Source organism: Trichosurus vulpecula, chromosome 3 (genome assembly GCF_011100635.1).
Source record: "Trichosurus vulpecula isolate mTriVul1 chromosome 3, mTriVul1.pri, whole genome shotgun sequence".
Classification (NCBI taxonomy): domain Eukaryota; kingdom Metazoa; phylum Chordata; class Mammalia; order Diprotodontia; family Phalangeridae; genus Trichosurus; species Trichosurus vulpecula.
The window spans coordinates 133649718-133671208 of NC_050575.1; the positions used below are offsets into that span (position 1 = coordinate 133649718).

The following is a 21491-nucleotide window of genomic DNA, read 5'->3' on the forward strand; positions in this document are numbered from 1 at the left end:
AAAAGAAAAATCTCAATGCTCCTCAAAATATTCACTTTATTGTAGCATAACCAGCTAACATCTGGGTCCCACATTTGTGGCGAACCAATGACCCCCAGTTATGAAAGTGCAATGTTATGATGGCAAGATTTGCTCCTGGGTATCATGGTCTGACATCACAGCTCAATGCTTCTAGAAGAGGATTTCTTCCTCTGTGGGCTCCAAACTCCAACTACTTGGAGCGCTTTCTCCATTGGGTCACAGAATAGCATAGACAGCATGGGTAGCAATACCACAGTGGTTGTTCTTGTCCTTTGCAATACGCATGTAGCCTTTTTCACCCCACCACGCACCCCAGCTGAAAAGGAACAGAGCTGGATTAGTAGTATAGAGAGAGCTATACAGGGAGTGAGTCTTAGAAATGAAAGTGGATCATTCCATTCTCTATCTTCATTCCTGGGAGTAAGGGGCTCATACAGAACACTAGGATTTGGGAAAATTAAGGCACATGGAAGATGAGAGAGTAGCTTAATGTCCACCCTGTCACTAATGTAGGGGAAATAGAAATTTAATATGAAGACTCAGAGGGACTCAATTCCCACTAGCCCCACCCCAGCAAACATGAAATTTCTACACTTGTCATCTTCCCCCATACCTATTTTTAAGAATCCAGAATTTCTTCTCTTCATATTGGTTTTCTTCTGATCCCTTCTTTTTATTGTTTACTATTTCAGATCCATATCCAACCAACAGTAGACCATGGTTTAGGGAACGTGGTTTGCATTTTGGTTCAAAGAAAATTCCTAGAAAATGTAAGGTTGTGGTAAAGACAAAAGCTCTTTGGATCAGCTGGGTGACTCGGTGGAAAGAGCACCAGGCCTGATGTTAGGAAGACAAGACACTTTCTAGCTGTGTGACCCTGGACAAGTCACTTAATGTTTGCTTCAATTTCCTTATCTGTAATATGGGAGTGATATTAGTACTTACCTCCCAGGCTTTTGGTGAGAATCAAATGAGAAATAATATTTGTAAATAGCACTTAGCACAGTGCCTGGCTCATAGTAGGCTCTATATATTTATGATTATTATTAAGCTTAGCCTGACCCATTTGGGCATTCATTTTTTACACCATATCTGACTGGCACCATACTTGGTTGGCCCCTTACCTCCTCTATAGTAGCTGAAGGACTTTGGTGCATGCACTGACACAGCCACTGGCCCCACATTTGCCACAGTCTTCATCAGAACTTTTTCATTTCCAAAGGGGAGGACCACATGCTTTTTTATTGTAAGAGCTGCACATTCACTTCTATATGAGCACTGCTTATTTTTCTGAAAGAGACAGTTAATTGGAGGAAGTCAGCAGAGATTTGTAATGGAAAGACATTAACTAGGAATCTGAGGAAACCTCAGTGTCTAGTCAAATTTTTATAGGTAGTTGAGATTGTTATAACCTGTATATCAAGTCTCAGGAAACTCTGCCTATGGGTTCCTAGCTGTTATCCCCTTGGGGAAGGAGATGTTTATTAGAGGGATTTCCTAAAATTACTTATCCATTTACTTATGATTGCAAGGATTTTTTTTTTAAAAAAAATGCCATACTCAACCATGTCTGTCAAATCCTCTCCAGGTTTTTTTTTGAGGGGTGAGGGGTCATTGTTGTTGCAGTCATCTGCTATATGAATGTGCTTATGTATAGAAAATATGTCCTCCAGTTTCATGAACAACATGGTCCACTAGGTCTTATCCACAAGGCAGAAGACCTGACTTTACCTTTCCCCAGCGTTGGCAAAATTGGCCAGCCCCCTCTCAAAGATGGCAATGTAGAGTGTCTTCATTTACCTTGGCCACATAAGGGTAGCACTCCTCAGAGACTATGCCCTTATTTTTTTTTATGTAATTGAAAGCAGCAACTACACTTCCCCCACGACAGCCTTGGAATCTGGCACAGTCAATTAGATTCTGTGGACTCAGTTTCACAAGTTTGCCTGTTTTCCGGAAGAGCTGGCCTTCCAGAACTCCAGTTGCACTGAATGCCCAGCAGGAGCCACACCTCCTCTGAAAGAGAAGACAATAACTTAATGATCTTTGTACTCAAACCCCTACAGTGCCTAGTTAGTGCAATACTCTGAACATAATGGGATAGATCAGTATCTGTTGGAAGAAGAAATGAATTCATGGGAAGCAAGAAGAGTTCTGGTAAGGTCTCAGACAAGGGACTCTTGGTATTTCTATCCCCTGAGTTTGATGTCCTTGGTTTATGTTTCATGTGTGATCTTTATTGTGAAAGTAGCATGGTTAATACCCTGTACCCAGTGGTCAGTCAGCTGAAGTCTATTTCCTTGCCCAGATTCTTTGTCACAAATGTACACAGGTAGCATAGATGGTAACAGCTGAGGGAAATAACCTCAGTAAATGCAAACCTCAAAGAGTAACATTTAGATGAAGTATAATACCTGATTTCTAACAGGGGTCACATAGCCTTGCTTTCTCCAGTCCACTGATATGGGAAGATCAGAAGAGTTTGAAAAAGTGTTGGCTGCAGTATCTCTCCTTATCCTTGGTGCCATGCGGGTGTTCAGCATTCCCATGAATTCCTCATCAGTCTGAAACAATAAAAAGCTATCTTATATGGGGCACAGAATCAGTGTTCCTTGTTCAGTGAAAGACAATTGTGTTTGATGATACTGCACCTTCACTGGATCCCCTTGGCTCATTGGTGAAGAGATGGGGGAGTTAGAATACTCCTAGAATACTCCACTTCTCCATTCCCCTTCTTTTTTTCACTAGGCAACCTCTCTTCCTTTGAGGTTTCTGCTATTCATATCTACCACTCAGTCAAAGTCCTGGTAACTTGTCTACAGACTCCCCAGGTCACTCCCCTTCCTTGCTCAATAAGTTTGGTACCTGGCTTACATTTTCTCTCTCCTCCCCAAATACTAGGGGACTTCAACATACAAACTGATGCTCCCTCAAATAACCTTACCACCCACTTCCTCAAACTATTCACCTCCCAACCTCAGCCACACATAAAGATGGTCATACCTCCAATTTTGCCATTACCAACAAATTCTGAAATCTCAGACCATAGTCTATTGGCTTTTCACCCCTTCCTCTGCCTTCCTTTACACAGCCCTGTTCATTCTTACTATGACCTCCAGTCCCTTGACTCCTCATTTCTCTCCTAGGTCATCTCTTTTGTGCTGACCATTCTCTGCTCTCCTGCCCATCTTTACTATTTGGTGAATCAAGTCAAATCTACACTTTCCTCCACTCTTGAGTCCTGAGTAACCTTATATTACTGATTACATCCAGTCAAGCCTCATTCTTGGATCCCTTCTATCTTTCATCATCACCTTCCCTATTTCATACATGCTGCTGAATGAAGGTAGAGAGAATCACACTTCTTGCTATTCTTACTGGGTCCACTTTAAATTATGTTTACATAACCTCACCTCTGGGCATTCACCATTGTTAGGCAATCCTTTTATACCTCAATTATCAACTCACTATCCTATTCTCCAAAGGCTTTTCCAAACCTTATCCCTCTTCAAACCTCTCATTATTGCCTGCCCTCTACTGTCTCAGTGGAGAACCTAGCCTTATATTTTAAAACAAACCAAACCTACTCCCCTTTCAATGAAATTATCTTCTGCCACTCTTTTCTCCTTTATCATTGTTTCACTTGATAGTATCTTTACTCCTTATCACAGCTAACTCTTCTACTTCTTCAAGTGATCCTATTCCATCCCATCTCCTCCAAAACATTGCCCCCTCTGTTATCCCTACTTTTGATTTATTTTTAGTGTCTTCCTGCCTAGTGGCTCCTTTCCTAAAACCATGCCCACCTGTCCCCTATCCTTAAAAATCCTCTTTGATCCATCCACGAAAACTCTCATTGTATTTCTATTCTCTCCTCAAAGTTCCTCAAAAAGGCTATCTACAATTGTTGTTGTTTCAGTTGTGCTCAACCCTGTTACCCAGGTACTGGAGTGGTTTGCCATTTCCTTCTCTAGCTCATTATACAGATGATGAAGGCAAATAGAGATAAGTGACTTGCCCAGGTCTCATAGCTTATCACTCTCTGAGGCTGGATATTAACTCAAGTCTACTCACTTTGCCTCTACTTTGTCTCTTCTCTATTTAACCCCTTACAATATGGCTTCCAATTTTGTCATCCTGCCAAAACTACTCTCTAAAATTACTAATGACCCTAAGTTGCCAATCCAATGACTGTCTGCAGCTGGTGACACTGTTGAGAACTCTCTTCTCTCCAGGTTTTCAGGACATCACTCTCCTAATTTTCCTCCTTCCTATCTGACCATTCCTTCTCTGTTTTTGCTAGATCTTCCTCCAGATCATACCCTCTAAAATACAGGTGTCCTTCAAGTTTCTGTTCCAGTGCCTTTTTCTCTTCTCCATCTATCCTACTTCATTCAGTAGGTGATCTCAGTGTCCATGGATTTAATTACCATCTCTATGCTGATTTTCAAATCTACCTTTCCTGTCCTAATACCTCTGCTGATCTCCAATCTCCCATTTCCAACTGCCTTTCAGACATCTCAGATTAGACATCTTAAACTCAAACTGTCCAAAACAGAACTCCTTATCTTTCCCTCTAAAATCCTCCTCTCTCCCTAAATTCCCTGTTACTCTAGAGGACAAATCATCCTCCCAGTCCTTTAGGCTTATACCTAGAAGTCATCCTGGATTCCTCATTTCTCACTTCCCCCATACAAACATTTTCCAAAGGCTCTAATATGCCCCATTATCTACTCTGATACTACCACCTCCCTGATGTGGGCCCTCATTACCTCATGCCTGGACTATTGTAATACCCTGCTGGTAGTTCTGCCTGTCTGAAGTCTCTGTTCACTCCAGTCCATTCTCCATTGAGACACTAAAGTGATTTTCCTAAAGTGCAGGTCTGATCATATTCAATAAATTATTGCATATTCAATAGGTCCTATTCAATAAACTCCAGTGTGTTTTTCTTGCCTCTAAGAGCAAATACAAAAGGCTCTCTTTGGCATTCAGAGATCTTTGTAACCTAGCCCCTTCCTTCCTTTCCAGTCTTCTGATACCTTCCTCCCCACCAGGTGCTCTTTTATCTAGTGGCAATAGCCTCCTGGTTGTTCTATGAACAAGACATTCCCATCTCTCAGCTCCAGACTTTTTCTCAGATTGCCTCTCTTGCCTTTAATGCTCCATCCTCTGTTCCTATTGGACTATTGACCTCTTTGTCTTCTTTTAAATCTCAATTAAAATCTCACCTTCAACAGGAAGCCTTCCCTAACCCCTCTTATTGCTTTCTCTCTTTTAATCATCTATCTATCCTGGTTAAAACTTGCTTTGTTGTTTCCCCCATTAGATTAGAAGTTCTCTCTTATCTCTTCCTCCTCCATTTGGATTGCTATGTGGCACAGTGGATGGAGCCCTGGGCCTGAAGGCAGGAGGACCTGAGTTCAAATGTGACCTGGTACTTAAAACTATGTGACAAATCACTCAACCCTTTTTCTGTCAAAGAATTTGGAGAAGGAGATGACAAATCACTCCAGTATCTTTGCCAAGAAAACATCAAATGGGGTTAGGAAGAGTTGGAAATAACTCATCCACCACAATCTTTTGCCTCTTTGTATTCACACCACTTAGCACTCACTACTCACTTACCATGTCCCCAAATTCATTCATCTCCAGGTAGTATGTCAGGTTCCCCTCTTCATACAGTTGATTGTGATCATTGATGAACTTCAGATTCCTTTCCCATATCTGTCTCCTAAAAGATTCCTCCTTCTATGGGAAAATTTAGAACCACAAAGAGTAATGTTAAGAGATGGCTGGCCATGAACTCTCTTTGCCCTGAAGTTCTGAATGCCCAATCACATTGTCTAGACATGCATGGGCATGCTCTCTCTTAATACCAAGTCAAAACTGAATCACCTTCAAATGGTCTCTATGTCCTTGGGACACACAATTCCAAGATGAGGAATTGGCAGCTTTAACCCAGGAGAGACCACAGGGGTCATCTAATCCAATCTATACTTAAGCAGGAGTCTTCTCTAAATATTTTTGGAAGATAGGTCTTTCCCTTTGAGGTACTTGGTCAGCTTAATATATGCCATGGCCAGCTAAGCCACTTAGGGACAGCTCAACTTAGTAGGCAGCTTCTCCTTATTATAGAACATCTATACCTTCCAAGTTGTTCTCTGAAGGCTGCCTTGTGCAGAAAAGCAAACTAAGTTTGATGGCTTTCCCACAGACATGTACCAGAAGACACATATGATAGTCATAGGTGTTTAGTACTATTCTGAGTTGAACCTGCCCAGTAACTTCAACCAAGCAGTATGTGTCAGGCTTTTGAGGTCTCTCAACATGGTTGCAATCATCTTATGACCAAATCTCATTCTGTCAATTTCATTTTTCTAATTGGTCATCAGAAATTGAACTCAATACTGCAGTGGAGATGGGTGTCTCACTGCCCTACTTAGGGGAACTATACCCTCACTTAGCTCTTTGGAGTATGCACATTCCCATCCATTATCTAGATAGCTCTCACAAAAGAGACAATCACCTACCGCAGTATAGTTCCTTCCATAGGTGGACTTAAACAGTTCCCATTCAGTGTCCAGCTCTGGGTTTTTTGCAGAAAAACAATATGAAAGTCCCCAGCAAATGAAAATCAGGTGAATAAATTGTCTCATGGTGGCTACCTTTTGCTGCCTTTAAAGTTGTCAGAGACTCTTCAGACTGCTGGAACCTATTTCAAAAACATTCACAGATCTTTTACACAAATGTCAAGGTCTCATTCCAAATTTTTAATCACTTGGTGGTCAACTTAGTTGAGAGAGTGAAGCTAGAGGGATGATGGTGGTCAGTGCTTCCTAAGTGTTTAGTCACCCTTTCCCAATTCCTTACTCCGTTGTAGGCCTAGTGTGACTCTAGTATTCCTAGATTTTTACTTCTTTCAGAATCCAAATGTTCATATATTATTTCTTAAAACCCTAACCTTTTATATGTAAAGACTGTTATTGAAATAAGATACACAGGCAATGGGGCATAGAAATTTATCTTGCCCTACAAGAAAGGAAGGGAAAAGGGGATGGGAGGGGAGTGGGATGACAGAAGGGAGGGCTGACTGGGGAACAGGGCAACCAGAATATATGCCATCTTGGAGTGGGGGGAGCGTAGAAATGGGGAGAAAATTTGTAATTCAAACTCTTGTGAAAATCAACACTGAAAACTAAATGTTAAATAAATAAATTTTAAAAAAAGACTGTTACTGAATGACAAAGTATAGGCAGCAACAGCTTGGATTCCACATCAACCTCAACCCATTGAAACCCTTTCCAAAACACCTGGCAGATTTTTTCTGCTCCTTGTCCTTGCCTATTCCCCCAGATGTCAGGCCCACTGCAAAGAGAAGACCAAAGCTGTCCCATGACTCACCTGTTAGAGGAAGCTGCAGTCACAAAGGAGTGGAGAGGAAGGTTCTTCAACGATGCTGAGAAATCTGGCCTCAGATCTCTCAAACTCTATTTATGCTCCAGCTTTGGGTTTAGCTCCTTGCCTTTTCCTCATCTTGTATATATACCTAGCTTTTAATCTAATCAGCCTCCAGGCTAAGTGTAGTGGGCAAGGTCACAATTTGCTCAACCTTCAGTGCCTGGGGCATTGGGGAGGGGCTGAAAACTAAATCAGTTTATCTCTGGCGAGCCTTAAGCTCTTACTGATGGAAGAATTATTCCCGCAAATTCATAGGGGTGTAGAATAAGGGGTACAATGTAGGTATGATGGATAATCTCTTCTTTCAATCAAACTGCTTGATGAAAGTTTACGTGCTTCTGTTCTGGAAGTTTACATGCCTAGCTATGAGCCTCCTAAGCAGGGGCCCCTCTTGTTTTGAGGCTATCCATTTAGTCATTCCGGGGTAGAATTGGGGGTTATAGCGCTGTTCTTTGTGACAGATGAGGTGTAGGTAGCCTTTGTTATAAGGAAATCAGCAAGCCTGCAATGGAATGGAAAGATCCTTTGATGGTCGAAAGGGCTCCCATCCATGGCAGTTATCAGCCAGTTAAGGGAAAGTTCTTAGCCGCTTTGGTGTGCCCCTTCTATAGGAAAAGACACAATGCTAGCAAGCCAAAAAATATGGCAAGATGAATATTCACTGCTAACATATTAGAGTTTCCCAATGTGCAATACTTCTGATGAGGGCACAGTCTCTGGGAACCCCCTTGAATCTGGAATACAGTCTCTGGGAGCCCCCCTGAACTGTCCTTGAATCTTCCAACTGGATCTGGCCTTCCCCTAAGGCCACAAGCCTCACATTATCATTAGGCCCAAATCTCTACCTAGCCTCACCCTTTATTGTCCAGCTACTTCCCTACCCTTGATATATCAGTATCCATGCCTCTAGCTACTTCCCACCCTTAATCCCACTACCCCACCTTAATCTCCTTAGACTTCCCCTCAAGACCCTCCCTAAACCCCTCCTCTAGTCACCCCAGACCACCCCTCAATCCCTCCTACAATCTTTGTGTATATAATCTCCATCTTGCCTCCATGAAGGTGCTCAGATTCAATCTAATTCAGTAGGTTGAATCTGGCCCGCTTGTGGAAACAGGCGTCACAAAGGGGGGGATTTCTTTAGACAGCCCATTATGGTGAATCCCTAATAAACTTTCTCTTTTCCCTTGACTGAGAAGGCTTGAGTCGAATTCTTTTGGCAGGACCCGGTGTGTCAATATTTTGGGGTATCGAGCACCTCTCAACCTTTTACCTCTTCATATATGGTGCGTTGGCCGGGAAACGACTGCTAATCTCAAGTTTTTCTCCAGCCAAGACTGGAAGGTAAGCCTCTCCCTATCCCAAACCCCTTCTCGCTCTCCACGCATTTCGAAAGTGCTTTTCGGGCCTGACTTTCCAGGTCCCCAGTAGGTCAGACAGCTGCTTGCTGTCTCGGACTCAGCCTGACGCTCTCAGATTCTTGGTCCAGTGGTTTATGTTTGAGGCCATAGACCTGGGCACACCTTCTGAAGCATAGAGGACAAGGACGGATGCCCTATCTGGAAGTGCGCCCCAATTTTCTCAATTCTCTCAACGCTAGGGAATGGGCAAACCCCAGGTACCTTTTTGTGTTTAATTTTTTCCCGTCTTGCTTTGTTCCTTTTTAAGGATTACCCCCAGATCCTCCTTGCAGAAGAAGGGACTCTCAGCCCCTGCCAGGTCACAATGGGTCAAACCTCCTCGATTCCCAAAAATTCACCCTTAGGCTGTCTTTTACAAAATTGGAAAAAATTTAAGTTCTCTAAAGAACTTAAAAGGAAAAAGCTGGTATACCTTTGCAATACTGCTTGGCCACAATATCGCCTAGAAGGCCATGAAGATTGGCCTGTTTTTGGGACTTTACAATATAATACTCTTTTACAGTTAGAATTATATTGTCAGCGAGAAAGAAAATGGACAGAAATTCCCTACATAATGACCTTCATAGAGCTCTCTCAGAACCCGTTCTCAGAAAAGATTGTAAGATGCTCATAGCTAGAGCCCCCCCCCACACAGGGGCAACGGGGGTCAACAGGACATTTTGGATAACGCCCTCCTTATGGCTCCCAGGGCTTCAGCCCCAGCCCCTCCTCCTGCTCCCCAACCTCACCAGAGCACCCTTGTTTCCTGTGCTCCCCCTTCCACGGCCATCCCCTCTTTCTCTTGGTTTCCTGTAGTGCAACCCTCCTCTTATCCTGCCTCCTTCATGGTCCAAGTCTCCTACCCTGCATCTCCTCTTATGGTCCCAGCCAAGGGTCTTGTTGCGGTGCCTCCCTCTGTGGCCTCTTCCCCTGAAGGGACCCCTACTCATGTTCTGGCCTCATGGCCTGCCCCTATTTCAGGCCCTGCAGTATCTACCACCATGGGCCCTACCCCCGAGGCAACCCCTACTCAGGTTCCAGCCTCGGGCCCTGCCTGAATGGCAGTACCTCCTCCGCTGGCCCCTCTCTCTGAGGTGGCTCCCACTCGGGTCTCTTTGGTATCTCCCTCTCTGACCCCTACCCCTCCTCAGGTACCAGCTGATGTCCCTTGCCAGCCAGAGGACCTGGCCTTAGGTCAGCTGACAGCTCCCAGCCCCACCCTCACCAGAAGCAGGACTTCCTACATCCCTCCCCAAGCTCCTAGTCCCATAGCGCCTTCAAGGCTTTTTCCCCTGAGGGAAATGCCTGCCTCCCCTGCTGGGACAAAGAGAGTGCATGTTCCATTCTCCATTTCAGATCTCATCCAAATTAAAGAAAAACTGGGGAGATACTCAGAAGATCCCACTAAGTTTACTGAGGGTTTTAGGGATCTGTGCCTACAATTTGAACTTTCTTGGTGTGATTTGCATATCCTTTTCTCTACCTGTTGTACCATTGAGGAGAAGAGGAGAATATGGGAACAAGCCCCAAAATTTGGGGATCGTTTGGCTAGCGATAACCCCATAAAATACCTCCCAGGTACAGCTGCCGTTCCCACTAGTGACCCAGGATGGAATTATCAAAGGAGTGAGGATAGAGAAAAGAGAGACCATATGGTAATTTGCCTGTTAGAAGGCCTAAGAACTGCATTTCAAAAGCAAATAAATTTTCAAAAAATCAGGGAAGTTACTCAGGGAGAAAAGGAAAACCCTGCCCTTTTCCAGGCCCGGCTAATAGAAGCTATTAAGAAGTATACAAATTTGGATCCTGATTCTGTTGAAGGGGCGGCAATACTTAACATGTATTTCATTAATCAGTCTGCCCCAGATATTAGGAGGAAACTGCAGAAATTGGCAATGGGACCCCAAACACCTCAGGTCCAATTGCTGGAGATGGCCTTTGGAGTCTTCAACAATAGAGACCTGGTTGCAGCAGAGGAAAGAAAACGCAGGGAAAGAGCTAGAGACAGAGAACACGCTCAATTCTTGGCTGCTGCCATGGCCAGGAAAAGACCCAAGGAGCGCCCCTCCAGGGAGCCCCCTTGGAAGCCCATTGGCTTGGGCAGTGAGGAAACCTGCTTTTGATGCCACAAGGAGGGTCACTGGTCCAAGGAGTGCCCCTCTAGGGCGCCCCCCCTGGAAGAAGCCTCCAGGATCCAGGCCTCCAGGACCGTGTCCAGCATGTAACCAGGAGGGACATTGGAGGAAGGATTATCTCCGAGGTTGGAAAAGTGGTAGAGCCTCCTCCCAGTACCTTGTCCTCCAGTCTTCTCAAGACTCGGAAGGAGGGGAAAGCCTGGGGCTTGGTAGTGCTCCCACTTTTTCCACCTCTCTCATGGAGCCCTGGGCAAAATCGAGGCAGAAGGTAAGGTTACCCACTTTATCACGGCTATGTTCTCTTGTTTTAACTAGTTGCTCTGGCCCCACATGCCCCTCGACCCATCAGGTCATGGGCATCAAGGATCTGTTGTGTGAACACTCCTTCTCTGGCCCTGCCCCCTTGTTGGGAAGGGACCTGATGGTGAAATTGGGAAGCCAATTTTCTCTAGTTAAACCTCATAACTCCCTTTTCCCTCTGTTTCCCAGACCTCCCCATGTTCCCTCAGAGGTGTGGGAGAGGGTTGAAGCAATTGTTTGGGATCAGGGAATTCCTGGGCAAGCTACTTCTGCCACCCCAGCCATAGTTCCCCTCCATTGCCTTCAATATCCAATTAAGCCCAAGGCTTGGGGGGGACTTCAACCATTAATTGGCACTCAAGTCCCTGACTCACTCCCTCTAGAGTGGAGCCCCTACCCACCACAAGCTTTTGGGACTTTGAAAACTAAACTGAACACCACTCCAGCATTAGCTTTACCTAATCTAGAAAAACCTTTCACTCACTCTGCTGATGAAAGGAGAGGACAGGCTTTGGGAATCCTAATCCATTCCTTAGGATCTGACCCCTGTTTTCCAAAACAATTAGATTCTCTGGCTGCTACAGCCACTCCAATTGAGGACTTGCTCTTAGACACCTCTGACCTAATTTGGATGTGCTACACACTCCTGAACCCCGAAGCAGTGTGGTACACAGAACGAGTGATTAGGGGAGCTAGGTATGAAATAATCATCTTTAATAACCTCCAGGGAAATTGTCCTTTATCTATACTCCTATACTGTCTGTTTGGTTGTTTGCTTAACCTCCTTGCCAGGTTTGTCTCCTCCAGGCTCCAAGCCATCAATTTCCAGATGACTGTGCACCCCTTGAACTGGACCCATCAAGCCAGCTCTACACCCCTTGCCAGCAGGAAACAGTTTCAGAAGCTGAGATCTTTGTCCCTGACCCCAAAAGAATTTGGGTCCTATTTGTTTGAGGGGGGAATAATGAGGGCACAGTCTCTGGGAATCCCCTTGAATCTGGAATACAGTCTCTGGGAGCCCCCTTGAACTGTCCTTGAATCTTCCAACTGGATCTGGCCTTCCCCTAAGGCCACAAGCCTCACATTATCATTAGGCCCAAATCTCTACCTAGCCTGGCCCTTTATTGTCCAGCTACTTCCCACCCTTGATATATCAGTATCCATGCCTCCAGCTACTTCCCACCCTTAATCCCATTACCCCACCTTAATCTCCTTAGACTTCCCCTCAAGACCCTCCCTAAACCCCTCCTCTAGTCACCCCAGACCACCCCTCAATCCCTCCTACAATCTTTGTGTATATAATCTCCATCTTGCCTCCATGAAGGTGCTCAGATTCAATCTAATTCAGTAGGTTGAATCTGGCCCGCTTGTGGAAACAGGCGTCACAAAGGGGGGGATTTCTTCAGACAGCCCATTATGGTGAATCCCTAATAAACTTTCTCTTTTCCCTTGGCTGAGAAGGCTTGAGTCGAATTCTTTTGGCAGGACCCGGTGCGTCAATATTTTGGGGTGTCGAGTACCTCTCAACCTTTTACCTTTTCACTTCCTGTGTTGTAAGAATGAGAAACTGATGGAAGTGATGAGGGCACAGTCTCTGGGAACCCCTTGAACCCTTGAACTCTCCTTGAATCTTCCCACTTGATCTGGCCTTGGCCTGAGGCTATAACCATTAGGCCCAAATGCCTACCTTGCCCAGTCCTCTATTGTCCAGCTATTTCCCACCCTTAATCCTGTTTCCCATCCTTAATCCTGATCAAAATATCTATACCCCAGCTCTGTTACCCTAGACCCCTCCTCTGGTCACCCCAGACCACCCCTCAATCCCTCCCACAACCTTTGTGTATATAATCTCCATCTTGCTTCCATGAAGGTGGTCAGATCCAATCTAGCTCAGATTGATCTGGCCCGCTTTCCTTACAGGTGTTGCAAGGGGTGGGATCTCTTGGGGCAGGCCTATTTGGCTAACTCTTAATAAACTTTATCTTTTCCCTTGGCTGAGAAAGCTTGAGTCGAATTCTTTCGGCAGGACCCGGCGTGTCGGTACTTTGGGGTGTCAAGCACCCCTCACCCCAAACTCTCTTCAGAAGTATTAAGTATAGAAATAGTTGAATGGACTTCAAGACATACAGATCAGGGCAGCCTGGGCTTGAAGGAAACAGAATTAAATTAGTTATCTGTAGTGGTCTAGCTCGGGAACCATGAAAATGGGGAGTAAGGAGAGCAAGGGAGTGTAGAAGTGAGCCTAAGCCAAAGCTTAGGGTTTGGGCAAATAAGGAACAAGAGCCTTAAAAATGCCAAAGCATTTTAGTATAGACAGAAATTGGCTCCATATCTAAACTTCCTAAATGCAGGGAAACAGCTCTCTTGAGGGGTGCCAGAAATTTAAATTAGCAGGCCTGCCATGGAATGGAAAGATCCTTTGATGGCAGGAAGGCCCCCACCCAGAGCAGCTATTGGTAAGGGGAGGTTCTTGGCCACTTTGGGTGCATCCTGTAAGAAATGGGAGGAGGAGTTTTGTTTCCACAGAACTAAAGGTGTGCTTCCTGCCCTCCCCCACCCCAGCTTTAGCAGAAACCAGGCCTCAAGGTCAGTCAGGTGAGAGGTCAGAGGCTTGTACGCATGTGCATGCTTTTTGAGAAGGCAGTCTGGGGAATTAGAGAGGCCAAACCACTTGAACCTGTTCAAGCTTACCTAGGGTCTGGTCTTGGTCAAGAATCCAGGCCTACTGATTTGCATAATTTGCATATGTTAAAGAGGGAAAGTAGGGGAAGTAAAAGAATATAGTTTAATCCTAAACTAAGACAAGGAAAATCTAATTAACTTCACTTTTGCTTCTGTATCCTTATTATCCTATTTATATAAACTGTATAACCTAGGAAAACTATGTAAAAAACAAAGATTAAACCAACCATAACTCTAGCAGGAGTGGAGGGAATGGTTACCCCTTCTTCTGCAGCTGTATCAGTGTGAGTGTTCCCATGAGCACTGTACCCACTCTCTCTGGAGGAGCGTAATAAAATGCCTTCCTCTGACCACTCTGGTCTTGAGTTCTTTGGGTGAGAATGGGAAAATCACATGTATTTTCCTAAGGTCAAGTGAAGGGAAACAATAGGCAGCGGAAGCTCGCCAGGCTTACTCCTGGATCTTGTCTTGGGGTGTCCTGTGATCCCCACTGTGGTGTTGAGAGGGCTACCACTCTGGATTCCCTTGGGGAACCCTGTGGTCTGCATGGCCTTCTTAAGGGGACATCACATGGGACTTCCGGCCCTGTCTCGGCAGCCTTGTGATCTTACTGCTGCCCTAAGGGGCCATCAGTGGGGTCTTCCTTAGGTTCTGACCCCTAGGAGGCCCTGTGATCCCCACAGATTAAGGGGTGGCTACCACTTGGTCTTCCTCTGGGAGTCCTGTGATCTGTACAGCCTTCCCTAGGGATTATCATAGGGTTCTTCCTCAGGACTTTGGCCCTGCCTAGGAAGTCCAATGATCCCCAAAGCCGCGTGTTCTCACAATTTGAGGAAGTCCAGTGATCCCCAAAACCACGTTTCTCACAATTCCATCTGTAAGAAAAGATGCAATGATAGCAAATCAAGAAATAATGACAGGATAAATGTTCACTGTTAGCTTGTATTAATGAGTTTACTCACTTGCAATACTTCTTGTGAAAATGAGAAGCTGATGGAAATATTTGAATGGACTTCAAGGCTTATTGAATAGGGCATCCTGTGCTTGGAGATTTGATGGCCTTGGTTTGTATGACTGCTGTGCAACAAAAATGATTGTCTGGAGGACAGAAAAAGGGATTAGCTCAGATTGGAATACTCAATAAATTGATTGATTGGTCTTTTTTTTTTAATCTGGGACAAAAAAGTATTGTGCTTGTGTTGTAATTGTCACCATTTTGGGCAATTACCAAATTGTTGATGTCTTCTCAGGCCCCATGTACTTTTGTTTCATCAACCTCAACTCTAACAATCCCACTAAAGTAATCCATTTGGATAGTCTTGCTTTAAATCTCATCATCACCCATAATTGCCCTTTCTCCATGATCAGGAACTCTGAATCTCCCCACCTCTGATTATGATCTCTTGTTCCATCTGTACATCTGTTTCACTCCTCTTAAATCTGTCTTTGCCTTTCTCTTTGTTCTCCCACTCCTTCACCTAGCTATATTGGCCTCATTTTCCTCCCTCCAGTTTTGACCCATAGTTAATCAATTCAATTATATGTGGTCCTCCACCTTGCTCCTTGCTGTTCTGTTATTCATATCCCGTATCATACCCACTATCCATCTTCTTCACTTATACCTCTAGGATGCTGTTGGAGGAAGTCGTACAACCACTCTGATTGGGTCTACGACAACTGAGTTCAGTTCTCAATATTCAAAAAACTTCAGTGACTTCCCATTGACAGTGGAATAAACTACAAATTCCTTATCTTACCATGTAATGACCTCCACAATCTTCTTCTTATCTTTCTTTCTGTTATTTTATTTGCTTAATATGGCAGAGGAGAAAATGTGCCAGACATAATGAAGAGGTTTAATCAAAATGAATATGGTAGGGAACCATAGGTTTTTAGGGGTGCTCATGACCCCAAAATACCGACACACCTAGGTCCTGCTGAAAGAATTCGACTCAAGCCTTCTTAGCCAAGGGGAAAGACAAAGTTTATTAAGGGTTTGCCGTAATGGGTTGTCTTAAGAAATCCCACCCTTTGTGATGCCTGTTTCCACAAGCGGGCCAGATTCAATCTACTAGAATCTGAGCACCTTCATGGAGGGAAGATGATTATATACACAAAGATTGTGGGAGGGATTGAGGGGTGGTCTGGGGTGACTAGAGGAGGGGTTTAGGGAGGGACTTGAGGAGGAGTCTAAGGAGGAGCTTGATGGGACTGAGATGAGGTCAGACTCCACAGTGGGAAATAGCTGAAGGCTACATGGAGACATACTGACATTAGAGGGCTGGGGTAACAGAGCTAGGGTATAGATATTTTGATCAGGATTAAGTGATCAGGAAACAGCTGAACAATAGAGGGCTAGGCCAGGCCAGAGACTTGGGCCCAATGATAATGCAAGGCCCATGGCCTTAGGGGAAGGGCAGATCTAGTTGGAAGACTCAAGGAGAGTTCAAGGGGGCTCCCAGAGACTGTGCCCTCATCAATGAGGTAAAGAAGACCTACCTGGCTTCAAATCCAGCCTTTGACTATAACTGTCAAAGAGACTGTGCTTCAGTTTTCACATTTGTAAATTGGGAATAATAACAACTTTAGGGCCTACTCACCAAATTTGTTGTGAGACTCAAATAATATTATACCTGCATATGCTACTTCCCAAACTTTAAGTCATTATACAAATGTTCTTCTCCTTTTTTTCTTCTTCCTCATCATTATTGCTTCTCTTTCTGCTCTTTGTTCTTCTACTTTTCTAAATATTTTAAAGAGCTAATTCTCTTTCTCTTGCATTACCTCACCCAGGGTATAGTTCTAGTAAAAGGTTATGAACAATTTTTAAACTCATATCATATCATAGTGCTTTCCCAAAATATTACACCAACTCACAGTTCTATCAGCAGAATAATAGCATGCCTACTGCCCCATAGCCCTACCACCAATTAATTTTTATCCTTTTCGACTCTCTTTGTAAATGTAATGGGTAAGAGGTGGTATCTTAGAGTTACTTCAAGTTGTATTTTTTTCAATTTATTGAAAATTTTACCAATTTTTGAGACGGTTATAGAAATTTTTGTTCCTTCTTTGAACAAATGCCAGTCCTATCTTTTGACCACTGGGGATCTGATCTCATGCTTTAAAAATGTGCTACTAATTTTGGATATCAGTTTTATCAGGAATATTTGTGATTTCATCTCTACTAAATGGCTTTTATTTTTATCCTGGAAATAATCCTTTTTATTATGCAAAACTGTTGTAACACTTATAGAATATGGGAGTCCTTAACCCAATTTCCACTTAAATTGGCAAGTTGGATCTCCCGAATGTGACTGTATCTATTTCATCCTGGTGGTTTCTGGGGTATCCCTAAGAGGCAGTGTGAGAAACGTGGTTTTGGCAATCACTGGACTTCCTAGGCAGGGCCAAAGTCCTGAAGAAGAACCCTGTGATAATCCCTAGGGAAGGCTGTACAGACCACAAGACTCCCAGAGGAAGACCAAGTGGTAGCCATCCCTTAATCTGTGGGGATCACAGGGCCTCCTAGGGGTCAGACCCTAAGGAAGACCCAAGTGATGGCCCCTTAGGATGGCAGTAAGATCACAAGGCTCCCGAGACAGGGCCGGAAGTCCCATGTGATGTCCCCTGAAGAAGGCCATGCAGACCACAGGGTTCCCCAAGGGAATCCAGAGTGGTAGCCCTCTCAACACCACAGTGGGGATCACAGGACACCCCAAGACAAGATCCAGGAGTAAGCCTGGCGAGCTTCCGCTGCCTGTTGCTTCCCTTCACTTGACCTTAGAAAAATCCATGTGATTTGCCCATTCACACCCAAAGAACTCAGGACCAGAGTGGGCAGAGGAAGGCATTTTATTACGCTCCCCCGGGGAGCAGGTGCAGTGCTCGCGGGAACACTCACACTGATACAGCTGCAGGAGCAGGGGTAACCATTCCCTCCACTCCTGCTAGAGTCATGGTTAGTTTACAATCTTTGTTTTTTACATAGTTTTCCTAGGTTATACAGTTTATATAAATAGGATAATAAGGATACAGAAGCAAAAGTGAAGTTAATTAGATTTTCCTTGTCTTAGTTTAGAATTAAACTATATTCTTTTACTTCCCCTACTTTCCCTCTTTAACATATGCAAATGATGCAAATCAGTAGGCCTGGATTCTTGACCAAGACCAGACCCTAGATAAGCTTGAACAGGTTCAAGTGGGTTTGGCCTCTCTAATTCCCCAGACTGCCTTCTCAAAAAGCATGCACATGCGTACAAGCCTCTGACCTCTCACCTGACTGACCTTGAGGCCTGGTCTCTGCTAAAGCTGAGATGGGGGAGGGCGGGAAGCACACCTTTAGTTCTGTGGAAACAAAACTCCTCCTCCCATTTCTTACAGCAGTGAGGTTCTTTTAGTACCATTATTTCAAGTTTCCTTTCTTGTGTTCCTCCCAATATCAATTGCTAGTGATTACTGCCCCCGTATCACTTGCCAATGCCAGCTCATCAATATCATCAGTGCCCGTGATTAGCAGTCTACTAACAATTTAACCAGTTGGTTTCTTTTAAATATTTGTTAATCAAATAATATCAGTTAGCTTTTACATTTGCCAAAATGTCTCTTTGTAAAGAGGAAGTACAAAAAATATCTCACTGAACTGGGAGACACCTTGGTCTCCTTTCTCTGCCTCAGTTCCTTGGGAAACTGGTATCAAACTGCAGGGCCATAGGTCTACAGGTATCCACATGGATTAGCATCAAGTAATGCAGATTATAATTCCTTAAAGGACTAGGCCTCTTTTGGTCTGCCCTTCATTACACTATTTTTGTAAAATAAACTCCAATTATACTTTTTGATACTTTCTTTTTATTTGTTGAATAAACATTTTTTCTTTTGTGCAATTGAGATAGATATACATTTTCTGCTCTATTTTCATCCAATTTTTTGGACAGTTTTTGTTGGATACTGTGGAAAATATTATACTATTTTATATCATTTTTAATTTCAACTACACCCAGAGCCTGAATTAATGAGTAACTGGAAGAAGATCCAGGACCTGGGCTTCTTTGTTCTCTCTAAAAGTTTGCTCAGGAAATACCTTTACCTCTGTCAACAAGGCCAGATTAGACTGACCTAAGGGCATTACTCTAACCCCAAGAAAGATTACCTTGCTTAATATTCTACAGGTATATACTATGTTATGGAATGTAATGAGACACAGAGACGCTGGGCTGTAGTTTCAACTGACTTTTGTCAACATCCTTTACAACTCTATTCAACTAAGGAAAATCCTCTTCTTGTATAATGGTTAAACATACATGTGGGTCATAAAAAATGAGGTAATACAGGCTTGCTAGGTCTGCTAAAATAACATATATAAGTTTTCTCATTGCTTTGTTCGGGCAGCCAGAGCCTATGCTCTGACTCCTTGTACGTACAAGTAAGCTAGCCTAGCTATGCTTTAAGGGAAAATAATAAACAACATGGATTTTTCTATCACCTAGCTCTGTTGTTTCCTTCAACCAAATTTTCAGGTTTAACAGTTATGGTGCCGTGACTTTCGGATGGAAATGATGGAAACGGGACAATGCAGCCCAACCTTGCCAACGCTTTTGGGAGCCTTAAGATTAATTTTTCCTGGAATTTTGGCCTTGACAAGGTTGGGGTAAGTTGTCTCTCTTCCCAGCTTCCAAAAAGAACTCCCACAAAATTGGTTGATGTCTGAAAATTCCCTTTAAGCTAGCTCTGGGGGCAGGGATCAAATCTGTGGTAAAACACAGATCTGCGGTCAAAGGCACATAGATCCCCTGGAAACACTGATTGATCTAGAAAATTAACTATGGATCAGTCAAAAACTAGAATTAGAAGTCCAACCATTCCTCCACTCCCTTCCTTCCTTCCCTTGGAGGCCCTGATCCTGGGGAGAAAAACTGCACTTTGCTGTTACCTCCTCCCCCTCTGCCTCCCAGGAAAGGCTCTGATCCGGAGGGAGGTAACTCTGTTCTGCTACCGTTGCCTTCTCTCTTCCCTCCCCCTTTTCCCCCTTCCCTTAAAGGCTCTGTTTTTGCCTTCTGCCCTATTCCTGCTTTCTTCCCTTAAAGGCTCTGATTAGGGGGAGGATAAATGCATTTTATCCTTACTCCTAGCCTTCCCTTACCTAGTCCTCTTCCATCTCCTCTTTCCCCCTTCCTAAGGGATAGGATATGGAGAGTCAGAAAAATCAGGAACGCCAAGGCTTCCCCAAAGACCATAGGGGTGCTAATAGCTAACTCATGAAAGCTTCTAATTCTCTGTTGTTTAAACTCTGAGCTCAGTCTGTATTTGTTCTGTATTTGTTTTGTTGATTGTCTGTTAACTGTCTGTGTGAGAGCCTGTGCTGTGAAATGTATATACTTTGGTAAAATCTGAAACACGGGTAGCCAGAGAATTCTAAGGCTGCAGTTAGGGAAACAGAGACTCTTATTTTTCTCAATGTTTGGTCTGGCCAACCAAACTTGAAGAAAAAAATAGAGCTGAAACATTTTAGCAGATTCTGGGATTTAATCATTAAAAAGTTTGGAAACTGATTAGTTGGAATTTTGGAAGAGAACTCCTGAGATTGTAAAATCCCTCCAGCAGCTCACTCTTGCTAAAACACCCTCTCAATGCTGATCACTTAGGTGAAGTTTACTTGAGTTACAATCATTGAGATCTTTCACCATTGTCTTGTCTCTGACCGAGCCAGAGCTGCAGTAAAAGTCAAAGCAGCTAAAACAAACTCCTTTCCTCCCAGATCAGATTAGGAGAAGAGAATGCAGGAGAACTGTAGGGAAAATTTAAATCACCCTTCCCCACCTGGCAAAAGGAGGAGAAGGACAGAAATTCGCAGATTGACAGTATTCTGACAGTCCTGTGCCGCATGGGTACCTTTGTAGCCCATCCTTTTTGGCAAAGCTTGGAAATATCACCCAGGTCCTATGCATTCTGCCCACTCTGTCCTAGCAGCTGCAAACTGCCCTAGGCTCAGTAACTTCTGCAGTTGTGGGGAAAGGGTGAGGTAGATGGATTTGGACTTTCTGCCTCACAGAATTGTCACCACTGGGATACTAGCTTCTGCTCTAGGTAACTTCTCTAGGTAACTTTACACTTCTTGTTCCAATTGCAAAACTGTATTTTAATCTCTGTTTGACCTGTTTCCTGATTTGTAAAGGGAAAATAATAATGATGGTTGTTACGGGATCAAAATGATAATGATTGTAAAATATGTAATATAAAGTCTGGTATATGATAGATACAACATTATTATTATCTCTCTCTGATTTAATGTAATTGTTAACTTTTGAAGTGGTTTTTAAATACCAAAAGTAATAAGCTGAATAATTTCTATATGTGGAAATCTGGAAATGCAATAAATGTCATCTGAAAATTATTGTTTCTGTATTTCTAAACTTGCGTTGTGTTCCCAAAATTCTCTTAGATTGTGAAATTTGAGAAGACCATTGTGTGGTAAGAAATGATATTATAGCAA

At 43.6% G+C, this 21491-nt stretch overlaps 1 protein-coding gene across 1 annotated transcript; it reads right to left on the reverse strand.

Annotated features, from left to right (window-relative positions):
* Positions 1–237: 237 nt before the first annotated feature.
* LOC118842223 (cathepsin L2-like) lies at positions 238–6680 on the reverse strand. Its single transcript, XM_036749822.1, has 6 exons — positions 6555–6680; positions 5650–5772; positions 2436–2585; positions 1822–2037; positions 1130–1311; positions 238–337 (listed from the first exon to the last, which is right to left on the reverse strand). Exons 1-6 carry the CDS (start codon positions 6678–6680, stop codon positions 238–240), a joined length of 897 nt encoding a protein of 298 aa, XP_036605717.1.
* Positions 6681–21491: the final 14811 nt, after the last annotated feature.